The sequence below is a fragment of the Molossus molossus genome, unplaced genomic scaffold (genome assembly GCF_014108415.1).
Source record: "Molossus molossus isolate mMolMol1 unplaced genomic scaffold, mMolMol1.p scaffold_m16_p_3, whole genome shotgun sequence".
Taxonomy (NCBI): domain Eukaryota; kingdom Metazoa; phylum Chordata; class Mammalia; order Chiroptera; family Molossidae; genus Molossus; species Molossus molossus.
In genome coordinates this window covers 5403693-5416730 of record NW_023425366.1, presented here as the reverse complement: position 1 = coordinate 5416730, position 13038 = coordinate 5403693, and the positions used below count along the sequence as shown (strand labels likewise).

General features: G+C 48.0%; 1 protein-coding gene across 2 annotated transcripts in view; it reads left to right on the top strand.

Moving 5' to 3' along the window:
* The window catches only part of PARP8 (poly(ADP-ribose) polymerase family member 8), a 159003-nt gene that overhangs the window by 134242 nt on the left and 11723 nt on the right, over nucleotides 1-13038 (top strand). For both annotated transcript variants that reach the window (XM_036280605.1, XM_036280606.1), the window contains 8 exons: nucleotides 941-1006; nucleotides 3854-3921; nucleotides 6252-6300; nucleotides 7371-7483; nucleotides 7689-7761; nucleotides 9156-9225; nucleotides 11720-11793; nucleotides 12931-13000. In XM_036280605.1, the coding sequence (XP_036136498.1) occupies nucleotides 941-1006; nucleotides 3854-3921; nucleotides 6252-6300; nucleotides 7371-7483; nucleotides 7689-7761; nucleotides 9156-9225; nucleotides 11720-11793; nucleotides 12931-13000 (583 nt within the window). The remainder of the gene's footprint in view (nucleotides 1-940; nucleotides 1007-3853; nucleotides 3922-6251; nucleotides 6301-7370; nucleotides 7484-7688; nucleotides 7762-9155; nucleotides 9226-11719; nucleotides 11794-12930; nucleotides 13001-13038) is intronic.

Genomic DNA, 13038 nt, shown 5'->3' with positions numbered 1-13038 from the left:
TCACATTGATGTTTCTCTCTGTCTCTCTCCCCAACTCCCTCCCAGCCTACCATTCTCTCTAAAAAAAAAAAAAAATCAATGGAAAAGTATCCTCGGGTGAGGATTAACAACAACAAAAAAGAATCATGTATAAAAAGGACAAGTTTCCCTTTTTCTGTTATTTTTTAGTCATCGTCCCTTGCCCTCCCCCACCCCCTTGGTTTTCTGAAAGTTGGTGATAGTTTAATTCATGTTGTCAGTTAGTTGTCATTTCCTGAGTAAAGACTGTCTTAAATATTAATGGACGTTAGGCAGAATCCCTCTGAAATAACAAAAATTTCAAATTGCGCAACAGCTAAAATTGCCTCGATTTCTGTTACTGTTCATCTTGAAAGCATTTCCTGGAAACAATGACTGTACAATTTCCTTGGGAAAGCTTTCTGTCCTCGTAAGTGGCACAGGGTAGACATTGCACATTTGCATCGTGCTGCAGCACGGATCGTGGTTGGGTGCACGGTGGTCTTACACGCCGGCCAGGCATCCTCTCTGGGTAGCAGTCTTCCCATCAAGTGGAAATAAAAGCAGCATGAAATTGTTAGACTTCAAGTGAGTTTTTGAATTGTAGAAGAATGTTGTGCTTACTTTTCATTCATTGCGCCTTACGTTTTTAGAGGTGAAGGCAGAATCGGGAGCCCCATATGCTTGTGTATTCACAGTTCCTCCCTGCAGGCTGCACGTGATTGTGCTTCATAGGACTGGCGTTCGTTCTCCCTTTCTTCCCCGATCCAGCGACAACTCCTGCATCCTGGAACCATCTTATTAAAGTCTCCCCTTTATGTGCCAACACCGTCCTCACTGTCAAATGCCTTCTGATGGGAAATGTATGGAAATAATAATATGTTTCTCCAGTAACGTGCAGACTTGCAAAAATACTCCTTTTTTTTTTTTTGCATTCACACAGAAGAAGAACTATGATCGCGTAATGAAAGCACTGGATAGCATAACTTCCATTAGAGAGATGACACAGGTAAGGGCGTCGTCGTGCTCCAGGGCCGTTCGTTTTGCCTGAGGAAGGTCACATCTGAAGAAGGTCTCCGAGGGGGACAAGGGCAGTACCGGCCGTGCAGCGCAGCGCACACTGTTCTGCTAGCTGGGCCTGTACTTGAAATCGCACGACGTGGGCGCGGTACTGAGGTGCTGACCGATTCACGTCGCCGTGCTGGCTTCCACCGCTGGACGCACCAGCCGTGTCCGGAGAGCTTAAGGCAGAGGCTCCCCGGACCTCTTCCTGGATGGTTTGTTTTAATTAGTGGTAATAATTTCAGAATATTTTAATGTGCCATTAAAAACAAATGTATTGCCCTGGCCGGTTTGGCTCAGCGGTTAGAGCGTCGGCCCGCAGACCAGAGAGACCCGGGTTCGGTTCCCACTAAGGGCACGTACCTCGGTTGCAGTTTGTCCCCGGCCCTGGTTGGGTCGTGTGGGTGGCAGCCAGCCGATGTGTGTCTCTCACATCGATGTCTCTCTCTCTCTTCCTCCCTCTCTCCCTCCCGCTCTCTCTAAAGATGAATGCAAAAATGTCCTCGGGTGAGGATAAAAAACAACAAAAAAATGTATTATCAAATTTAAATTGTTATAAAGATTTTCAATATAAAACAGAATCTCCAACCAGGTCTGGAAGTCAGCAGGCTCCCTGAGGGGAGCGTTTGTATTTCTGGCCCCGGGAGCGAGGCCTGGTAGAAACATGATGACCGAGGTGGGGGTTCGTGGCAAAAGGCTGGTGCCTCCCTGGGCTCCATATATTCCAGCGCCTGGAAAACACGCGGCTGAGTGATTAGGCCCTTTCCTCCGACAGAGATTGGGAGAAGGGTTTAAAACTCCTCATTTTGGGTAGAAATGAGCCTCTCAGATGGACAGCAGCACACACTGCGGGCTCAGCTTGTAGGTCTCACAGCGTCCCTGCCCAGAGACCCCTGCAGGCGGAGGAGTTTCATTACCTGGGTCACCTCCTCTCTCGGGAGGGAATCGAGGACCCCCCCTTGTCGGGAGGAGACAGGCTTCCGCTCTACTCCCCCCACCCCCCCATCATCTGTTCTCTGTTTGAAAATGTGCTTCAAAAGTACGTCTTTACATTCCCAAATCTGACTCTCAATTCTTTTGCTAGTTATTTATTCATGTAGTCAGATACTCGTTCATTCATTCACAGTCCGTCTGTGTCAGCTGTGGTAAACAGGAGCTTTTCATTCCCAGGTTACATTATTTGCTTATTCGACATCCTTTCCAGGAGTTTTTAATGCCCGTGCCTTTCTGTGTGATATGAATCCTTTTCAAACAGATATATGTGTGATAAGGAAAAGAGAGCAATAAATGCATTCCACTTAGGGAAAGAAGAGCCTATGGCAGAATTTCCCTGAAGTTAAGTCAGCATTTTCAGTCCCCGGAGACTTCGGTGTGGGATATTTATACTCTCCCCTGGACCCAGATCATTCTCGGATTTAAAAATAGCTGCACACTCTGGCTGGGGGACCAGCTCATGGCAGAAATGGCTTCCTTTATTCAGGGTCAGTGGAGGCCCTGAGCTCATCCCAGGAAGTTCGAGGCCCACGTTGTAGAACTTGCTCATTGGTACTGTGGCCTGTGACCTTGGGCAGATGGCCCACTCTCCTGAGGCCTCTGTGCTCTTCACTGTCCAGATGGCGAATAACTGTGCGCTGTCCCCGTGTGCACACTGTTTCCGTGTACATGCTGTCCCCGTGTGCACGCTGTCACACTGTCCCCATGTACACGCTGTCCCAGTGTGCAGGCTGTCCCCATGTGCGCACTGTCCCATGTGCGCGCTGTCCCTGTATGCACACTGTCCCCGTGTGTGTGCTGTCCCTGTGTGCACACTATCGCACTATCCTCATGTGCACTCTGTCCTCGTGTGCATGCTGTCACACTGTCCCCGTGTGCTTGCTGTCCCTGTGTACACACCGTCCCCGTGTGCACACTATAAGGATGCTGTCAGGTTTCACTGAGTCCAAGTCTTTAAACCTCTCCCCATAAACATCACATGATACCGTCCTGTTTTCTAGAATGGACTGCCCTATAGATAGACCTGCACTGTCACAGACAGATTTGCCCTTTTTTCTATGAAAACGCAAATGCCATTAAATGCTTTAAGAGACGGGCTCTCCTTAGATTAAGTTTTATCCATTGTGTCTTCATGCAAAGATCCACGCCTGAGTTGATACTTCCTGTACGAGCCTGAGTTGGAGCTTCTGCAAGTTTTAGTTCAGGGTCAAAGTTAAAAGTGGTCACTGTCCAAGAGAAACGCCAGGGGGCGCTCATTGGAAGTGGCAGGACAGATTCTGTTCGGAGGACTGCGGTGGGAGCTGAGCTCACCCCCAGCCGAGACAGGTCACTCACATTTTGAAAGAGAACAGAGAGGGAGCAAGGGCTGAGGAGGAGCGAAGACGGGCCTGCGGAATATGGAAAATGAAGGAGGGGTCCGTGGAGAATTACTGAAAACGTAGGCCATTTGGTTGGTACAACACACCTGTATGGTTTGGCGGCATTGAGTGTCCTTGAGCAAAGACTCAGCAGGGGGCCTGGGGTCACCTTTAGGGACACGCCTAGTGCTTCACTAACATCTCTGCAGAATGTTCCAGTACCGGCTCCCTGCCTCAGGAATGGGCGGAGCTCACGTCAAGGGGTGGGGGGAGCCACTGGGGTCCTTGTTGTCATTGCTGCTGTGACCATGTCACGGCTGCAGTTTTTCAAGTGTCACTAGGTTTAGGCAAACCTGCCTGTTGAAGCTGATTTTCCTTCTGCCAAAAAAAAAAAAAAAGGGAATTTTCAAGGACAGTGAAGAAGGGTGACGACTTTCTTTCAGGCTCCGTACCTGGAAATCAAGAAGCAGATGGACAAGCAGGACCCCCTTGCACACCCACTGCTGCAATGGTAAGTGACTCAGTTTCCCCTGCCCACCTCAGGGGCGAGCCTCTTACCGGTCCGGCCGTGCCCAGCTCTGTGCCCCTGAGCTGGTGACGTCACAGTCCACGGGTCCGACCGACGCTCCCTGTCGTTAGACCTCGCGCATTGCAAAGGGGAGACAGCCCTCTCTGTGCCCCACGTGGACACACAGTGGACTTCACCTGACTGTCATGTTAAACAAGGAGATTATCGGGTGAAGCCGTTTGGGGTTCATTTACTTTTCTAGTTAACTGAGGACTAAGTGGCAAAAACTCAGTCACTATTGAACATGTGTCTGAAATGTATGTTTTGTAGAATTTGCTCCCTTAGGAGACAGTGTCAGTCAGATGAGCCCCATGTCTGGTGACTGCCGGTGAGGCAGTGTTTCCGAGGGAGCCTGTGGGGGGCATCCGAGTCCAGCAGGGGCCAGGCTGAGACCGGGGGCGGGTCGAGGACGCACCTTGCAGAATGCCATTCAGATCGTATGCCCTCTGTTTTCTCATTTCCGAATGAAAACGGTGTCTGCTCACCATACCCGTAAGGGTTCCGTGTACAGGCCTCTTCTGAAAATTCAGACTGTGGAATGTACCACGGTTATCATGCAGTGATACAAATGTAACGATTCTAAGAGGTTGGAGAGAATAGTGTTTACTCCGTCCTGCAGCCAGGCAGTTTTTAAAGAGACCTGGGTTCGGTTCCCGCTAAGGGCATGTACCTCAGTTGCAGTTTGTCCCCGGCCCTGGTTGGTCGTGCAGGTGGCAGCCACTTGGTATGTCCCTTTCACGTCGATGTTTCTCTCGCTCGCTCTCTCTCTCTTCCTCTCCCTCCCTCCCACTCTATCTGTACAAAAAATGGAAAAAAATGTCTTCGGGTGAGGATAAAAAAAAAAAAAAAAAGATTAGGTAAAGACAGGCGAAGGCTAAAGACTCCAAATACCTCGTGATTCTGATCACTTAACTTTCCCTTGGTCAGAATTGTACAGTACACACTGAATTGTCTAATAAGACTGTGACAAAAATTAGGTTTAGAAGTCTTTCTTCTTTGAATGTTTTATGGTCTATTATTAAAATTCTGAATTCAGCCCTGGCCCGTTTGGCTCAGCGGTTAGAGCATCGGCCTGTGGACCAGAGAGTCCTGGGTTCGGTTCCCGCTAAGACACGTACCTCGGTGGCAGTTTGTCCCCGGTTGGGGTCATGTGGGTGGCAGCTGGTCAATGTGTCTCTCACGTCGATGTTTCTCTCTCTCTCTTCCCCTCTGTCTCCCTTCCGCTCTATCTGAATATAAAGGCAAAAATGTCCTCAGGTGAGGATTAAAATCAAATTCTGAATTCGGTAAAATAACTTATAGTTTTTGTTTTAATTTTTAAAAATTCTCCCATTAAGTCACATTCAGAATGAAGGTACAAATCTCGGGTATTTCATTTCCTTTTTCCCCTGAAATCAGCCTGATTATTAACCTTTAATTATTTGTGATCATTCCCTGCAGCTTATCAGTTAATCTTCTTTTTTTAAAATATGTTTTTATTGATTTTTTGAGAGAGAGAGAGAAACATGGATGTGAGAGAGAAATATCAATCTGCTGCCTCCTGCACACCCCCGACTGGGGATGGAGCCTGCATCCCGGGCATGTGCCCTGACCGGGAATCAAACCAGGACCTCGCAGTCCCTGGGACGATGCTCAGTCCAATGAGCCACACCGGCCAGGCAGTCAATCTTCTTTCAAGGAAAAATAAAAAAAATCTACCAAAATGTTTTACCATTTTTTTCTGCTTATTATTTTGTATACATGAAACAGTTCTTTCAGAGAGATACCTGAATTTAATTTTTTCAACTTCAGTGTCTAAATATGTTGAATAACAGTTTGTGTATAAATCATTGTATATATCAGCGAAAAGAGATTCTCAAATACTAAAAGAAAAAGATCTTGATTAAAAATTAATTTTCAGTTAGGTGATGTAGAGAGCAGCAAAGGAAATAGATGTAGGTATCAACTTCTTTGTGTTATTTAGATTATCATTATTTGAAAGTATATTCAGAGATGTTCATTTTGCTGATTTCTGAGATTGCGATTATTAAAAATTCTATCTTAAGTTTTAAAATAAAGATTAAAGTATCTCTAAGGATAACATCATTTTGTTACGTAAGCTCTTTAAATTGTTTTAGGAAGCAAAGCATAACGATGTCATTAAATAAAATTATTTCTCAATTTAGTTTATGTAACAGTGAGCGTAAGTCTCAATCACTTGCCAACTAAGAAATAAAACTTGAAATATATTTGGCAAACGTCCTTGACTGATGGATTATTTTAATTAATTTCAGGGTTATTTCAAGTAATAGGTCCCACATTGTGAAACTGCCAGTCAACAGGGTAAGTTGTTTTTCCTCGTGTTTGGGGGGAACGGGAGGGGCACTTAGGAGTTGGGAGAAATGACCCTGTGAGTTATTCGGCCGCCTCCTCGGGACATGAAAGTAGACTCAGGTCGAGGCTAATTTTTCGTGTGGAATTGCCTACCTGTTCAGGCCTTTCCAAGATTCCAAATTCGAATTCAGGCTGTTGCCCTGACCTTTAAAGAAAATCAGAGTCAATATGAGACAGTTATTCCAAAGGTGATAGAAAGAACGCTATCTAGGGATCGACCGGAGAAGGTAATGTGCTTTTTTATCATCGTCAGTCTGCTGTGGACACAGCTCTGCTTTCTATATCGGGGATGATAATGCCTCCAGATATCTTTCTGATCAGCCCAACACTAACAAAATACTGAGAAAGCTCATGCGCTCTGCTTTCTGTTCCGATGATCCCCGAGCTGTGTCTGACATCTCGACTCCTCCGTGAGCCCTGGACTGCATCCCTGTGTGGTTGTCTTCCCAGGGGACAGGCTGCCGTCAGAAAATGTGTTCAAGCCACTAGGTTCTGTTTTCATTTCTGTCTCCAAACAAAGCCGGAAACACTGTTTGAATGTAGGCGATTCCCAGTTCTATAAATCTGTGCAAATGCAGCATGATGATGGCAAGGTTTGCCATGTAAACCCCTTGAACAAACTCTCCTTTTTGCTCAGCAAACGCCCAGACTATTTGCACAGTCGATCAGCTAGTGTGGACTTGGGGGACTTAGTAACGGAATGCTTAAGAAGAAACGTAGCCAGGAAGGCAGACCTCGACCGGGACGGCGTCGCGTGTCCCGGAGCTGAAAGTCAGACAGGACTGTCGGTCCTCTGTGTTCTGTTGGCCGAAGGAGTCCTTCATACCAGCAGTGCCATGAGGTGTCCTTCCTGCAGGGTTGGTTTCTGTTCCTTTCACGAAGGCTCTTGTTAATGTGATCGGCCTCATTGTGTGATGGCGTGAAGCTGGCTGGTGCCTAAACCGCAGAATGCGGACCGGTCTGCCGCCTAAGTGTAGGTGACAGGGCACCTGTTTTCTTCTCGTTCTTTCCCATGGCAGCAACTGAAGTTCATGCACACCCCTCACCAGTTCCTTCTCCTCAGCAGCCCACCAGCCAAAGAAGCCAACTTCAGAGCTGCTAAAAAACTCTTCGGAAGCACCTTTGCATTTCAGTGAGTGTGCCTGGGGGGGCGGGGCGCTCCACCTCCGTCTTCAGAAGCGTGGGGGCGAGAACCTGCCCTTTCGGTAGCTGGCGGCAACCAGCGCTGAGCCGTGGGCTCCAGAAACCTCCCTGGCTGAGAACTTGCTGTCACTGTTCCGCGCGTGTGATTGCGGCGTAAAGGACCATGGTTTGGGGCTGTCTCCCCTCTGTTGCAGTGGCTCGCACATTGAGAACTGGCACTCCATCCTGAGGAACGGCCTGGTGGTCGCTTCGAACACGAGGCTGCAGGTGAGTTCTGTGCGCGCGGCTGGGGCTCCGTAAGCGGTCCCGGTGTGTGTTCCTCTTGTGAAGAGAGAACCTGTTTGGGTGTTTTAAGATGACGTGGGGGTTTTAGTTGGCATTGAGTGGTTTCCACGGAGGAACTGCAGCAGAGAGGCCCTGTGCACAGCCCGGGAGGAAGAGTTGACCGTCAACATGCTTGTGAGAAAGCAGTGAAATCACTTGAACTTCAGTAGAAACAGTGGTCACACTGAAGTGACATCCGCCAAGCAGTCTGTCTGTTCATTGAACACACGTTTTTTGAGCACTGCTTTGTGGTGAATTCTTGAAAAGAAGGAGAGATGGCCCTGGCCAGTGTGGCTTGAGGGTTAGAGCGTCGGCCCGCGGGCCAGAGTCCCGGGTTCGATTCCAGCTAAGGGCACGCACCTCCGTTGTGGTTCGTCCCCGGCCCCGGTTGGGGTCGTGCATGTGGCGACCACTCGATGTGACTCTCGCGCATCGATGTTTCTCTCTTTCTCTCTCTCCCTGTCGCTCTGTCTGAAGATAAGTGTAAGAATGTCCTCAGGTGAGGATTTAAGAAATAAAAAAATAAATAAAATAAAAGAAGAAAAGATGGGGCTGACGACCAGGAAAGTGCCGATTGATACTGAACGGCCATCCGCCGGCTGCTTGGCCTCCGGAGACACATTGGAGTTGGCCGCCCCGTGGTCCAGTCCTCATCTCCATTCATGCCCATCCTGGCCGACATCCCCAGGACTGTCGGGCCCTTTTCCATCTGAGGGTGTGGGAGGTCAGGACATGAGACCCTCACCCCAGTCACCTAGGCCAGACCCCACACGCTGCGGCTGAGATGACCCCATCGCACGCACACGTTCATGAGTTCAGTGTGTACCCGAGAAGGTGCACGGTCCTGGAACACAGAGCTACCGAAAGGGAAGCTCCATTGTTCCGAGTAGTTTCTCAGTCCAGTCGGAGTTTCAGCTCATGAAACTCGGTAACTTGAACAACAGAGAGGCTCAGAGCGGGGTGACCGTGTTGTACGACGCAGATCTGAGTAGGACGCTTGGTCGAGGTGTTGACATGTGGGTGCTCCCCCAGATTCTGCCCCGTGTTTCAGCCCGTTTGGCTTGCAGGGTTTCAGACTCATGAACGCGAAAGCTGTACGTTGTCGTGAGTGGCTCTCTGTCGTCGGAGAGGGACTTTCCCTCTGGCTGTCATTTTCCACGTATCGGCTCACCCCGAGTGTTAAGGACAAGGGTGTCAGCACCGCCACCTTCCAGTTAGACCTTGCCAGGAGACGTGACTGTGTTCTGGCAGCCGGCTCCCCCGAGGGCCTGCCTCCTCTCGTGAAATGCTCGTTCGGAATCGCGGCCGACGCTCTCTCCCGTCTCTGCCCGTTGCAGCTCCACGGTGCCATGTACGGAAGCGGGATCTACCTAAGTCCGATGTCAAGCATATCGTTTGGCTACTCAGGTAAGCCCGCGCTTCCGTCTGACCTCCGATGGGTCGCGCTCCTCTCTCTTTGTCGTCGTATGTTCCGGGCACGGCTTTCTGTCAGGGGACTGACGTTCATGTGACATGTGTGTATTAAATATTTTTGATGAATGTCAGAAGCAAAACAAAGCTGACATTTCAAGATGAATTTATGTTAATGCCCCTGGTGTCTGTGAAGGTCTATAGGTTTCGTCAATTTCAAAATCCATTTCAGTGTTGTTTCAGTAGTTTCTGTAGTCTGTCCGTCAGTAAAATGCTGAAAAGTATTCATACCTATTACGTCACTGAGTGTAGTTCTCCAGCATGTCAACCTCATATCTGGATCTTTATTTATCCGCTATAGACGTTTTCCACAGTGTGGAGATGGTAGCATTAGAGAAAACAAACGCCCTTAATATCACCCTGCTTGTTGGTAGCTTCTTGTTAATATTTTTATGAAACTGTGTGAAAAAAAATCAAATTGTTAGCAATTATTACCCTCAGGTGGTGGGATTGGAGATGATTTCTTATTTTTATTGAAAAACTTTTTGGACTATTTTACCATGATCAGTGTCATTTTTTAGAACAATCATTTATTCTGTTTAAATATTAAGTAATTAACCAGTGAAAATGTTTTTTTCTTTTCTACAACCTGTGTTCAGTGCGTTTCCCGTTAGAGTTTTAACGCTTTTATATTCATTTATCTGCCTGAAGAGTGATTTTGCTTCTGTGAGTGCATGTGTGCGTGCGTGTGTGCACATGTGTGTGTGCACGTGCACAAGTGTGCGTGCACAAGTGTGCGTGCGCGTGTGTGTATGTGTTTATATGAGTGTGTTAAACAACCTCGGGGATACATTCTGTGGTGCATGTGCATGTGTGCACGCATGTGTTTGCATGTGTCTGCGTGTGTGTGTATGTGTTTATATGAGTGTGTTAAACAACCTCGGGGGTACGTTCTGTGGTGCCTGGATGGTCAGGTCCCCTGATAGAAAGGGGCACTTTCTTGGGGGGTCTAACGGGGCGGACGCTGAAGTGGGCGACCCGTTCCTTCGCCCTGGCTCACGCTCTTCCAGTCCGAGCGCGTTTCTCAGGGGCTCGCCTTCCCTTTGGCAGAGCACCTGTCCTCAGGGAGGCGGGCCCCGTAGGCCTCTTCTGCCCCCGCCTCACGACGGAGGGCGCCGCGTCCTGCCCACACTGCCCACAGCTGCCCGCGCCCCCTGAGTCAGGCCTGGGTCGTCAGACTGTTCCTCATGAAGCGCGCAGGGTCGCGCGGGGAACGCGCGTGGATTGAGAAACGTCGCTGCAGCGATCTTCGAAAGTGCAACCTGTCGACGCTGAAAATAGCAGTAGGGAGAAGGAGATAGCGCAGGAGATAGAATGACCTAGTTCAATGGAGACGATTAAAATCGGCGTAAATCAGACTTTCAGTCTTATTAAAACAGAGCACAATAAAAAAAAAACTAATGTAAAACCACTTTCAATAAAAACATCCTCCATATAGAGGAGGAAACACAACGAAGCATTGATGTTTCTGCTTCTGAAGTTGGTGTGTAGACGCCTGAGATGGGTTCAGGGGAAGGACCGGGCGGGGGGATTCAGGTGGATGTAAAATTTGTGAGAATGTTCATTCATTTGGGTGGAGGGCCCATCGCTGTCATCAGATTCGTGAAGTACCTTTGATCAGAAAGAAATGGAAGAGCCAGTAAGATGAAGTAGCTTCCTGCTGGTTGCGAGGGCGGCAGGTCTTGGGGTGCCGAGCAGAGCAGTCTCTCGGGAAAAGGCTGTGTGCACAGTTTGCATTTGGTCCGCAGGCTCTGCCCCTTCTCCGTCAGCCTTCTATAGAAACAGCAGCAACAACAAACATGAACAGGCCTCCTCGCTTCAGATCAGTCAGTGAGCGTTTTCAAATAAACTAGAGCTACACATCCCCCAAGTCGAAGACACGGGAATTTCAGTCCCGTTGGGTCCGAAATATGTCACAGTAAAAAAACCGTGGCATTAACGAGGAAGCTCATTGGAGTGTCAGAGGCAAAGGATACATAATTTTCCTTCATTGGGAGAACGAGTAAATTCTACGTGAAATTGAACCTATATCAACAATTCGTGGGCTGAAGTTACGGTCTATAAATATTTTTTATATTGTTCACACCCCCCCCCATCTTGTCCTCCTACTAACCGGAGGGCAAGAATGAATGAATGGATGCCTTGCAAAAAGCCTTTCCAAACCCAGTTTTAAGAATTGTCTTCTTAAGTCAGTTTCCTGCAAGAGAATTTCCTATTCCTGTTTAAATGTGAAGAAAAACAAACGGACGGTCTGCTTCTACTAGGGTGCTGAGGACACAGAGACTGCTCCGTCCACAGGCCATTGTCACCGTCAGTGGCCTGATGCAACCAGACCTTTGCCCGAAGTGCTACTTGGCACTGTAGACGGGCTGAGTCTTGAGCCGCGTCCTGCAGCTTTGATCGTAAATGATTGTCTTGCTGATGTTTTCAGGGATGAACAAGAAGCAGAAGGTGTCAGCCAAGGATGAGCCGGCTTCCAGCAGCAAAAGCAGCAACGTGTCCCAGGTGGCGTAGCAACCCGAGTGACCGCGCGTGGCGGGTGGACCGCAGCTCCGTGAGCCAGCGGGGTTGCAGTACATCCGTGGGCTCTTTAGGACTGCAGATTTATTTTAAGTGGTCATTACTCACAGAGGAATGAAACTCACCCTCAAATGTAATAACCAAAGTGCCTTTAGTCAATAAATAGCCAGCAAATATTTATTGAGCCCCTGCTGGAATGCTGGAGACTCTCCAAGACATTAAGCTGCAATGACAATTAAAAGTAGAAAAATCCTCTGGGAGCCTGCCTTCCACGGGGTAGGGATAAATACACGAGATACACATTCAGGGAGGCAGAATGCTAGATGGTGGAGGCAGAATGCTAGATGGTGGTGAATCTGACAGAGGGAGATCGGGAAAGAGCATGTCGAATGCTGCAACATGGAAGATAGAACCAGAACGGTAGAACCAGACTTAGAATGAATGTCAGGAAAGGATGCTGGAGAAGGCTCTGTTTCGGGAGAGCAGTAGGTGGTGGCTCTCCGGGAGGAAGACCGTCCCAGGCAGAGAGCAAAGCAGGTACAGATCCCTTGTTTCAAAGAAAGCAAACTTTCTGGACAAATAAAATCCACCTGATGAATAATGTGACTTTTACTTTTTTTTTTTTAATTTTAAAAAGAAGATAGCTATTGAATATCTGAAAACAAAACCCCCGATGTTCCCCAAGAGGCAAATCTGAAACCTCTGTGGCTTAGTGAGGCTACACGCGGGAGCTGGTTTTGCATAGTGCGGTGATCTGGAAACTCTTGAGTTTAGGTTGGAGAAGCTCGTGCTACTTTAATTTTGTTTCCCGTGTGGTCAAGAGTCCAGGTTTCTGTTGCAATTAAATTGGAGTTCTAATTCTGTGTTGTGAGACGATTGAACTGTAATTTTGTGCTTTTTAGTTCACTTACTTTGGGAGAGATTTAATAATGATCACGTACAGAATTGAACGATGTAGCAGACATAGCTAGCCTTTAAGGGAGAGGTCGGGGACATTACTGCTAGTCTCGGTGGGCCTTTTAAAAATGTTGGAGCTGTCTCAGTGACTGTTATTTTAAAATTATGATCAGCTTAGTGACTGACCCATTTTCACTCTGATTTTTACATTCTTCTGGAATTTAGTCACAGAAGAAAGGACAGCAATCCCAATTCCTGCAGAGCCGTAACCTAAAATGCATAGCCTTATGTGAAGGTAAGTTGTGGTTTCTGCAGACCTCCTGTCATTAACTG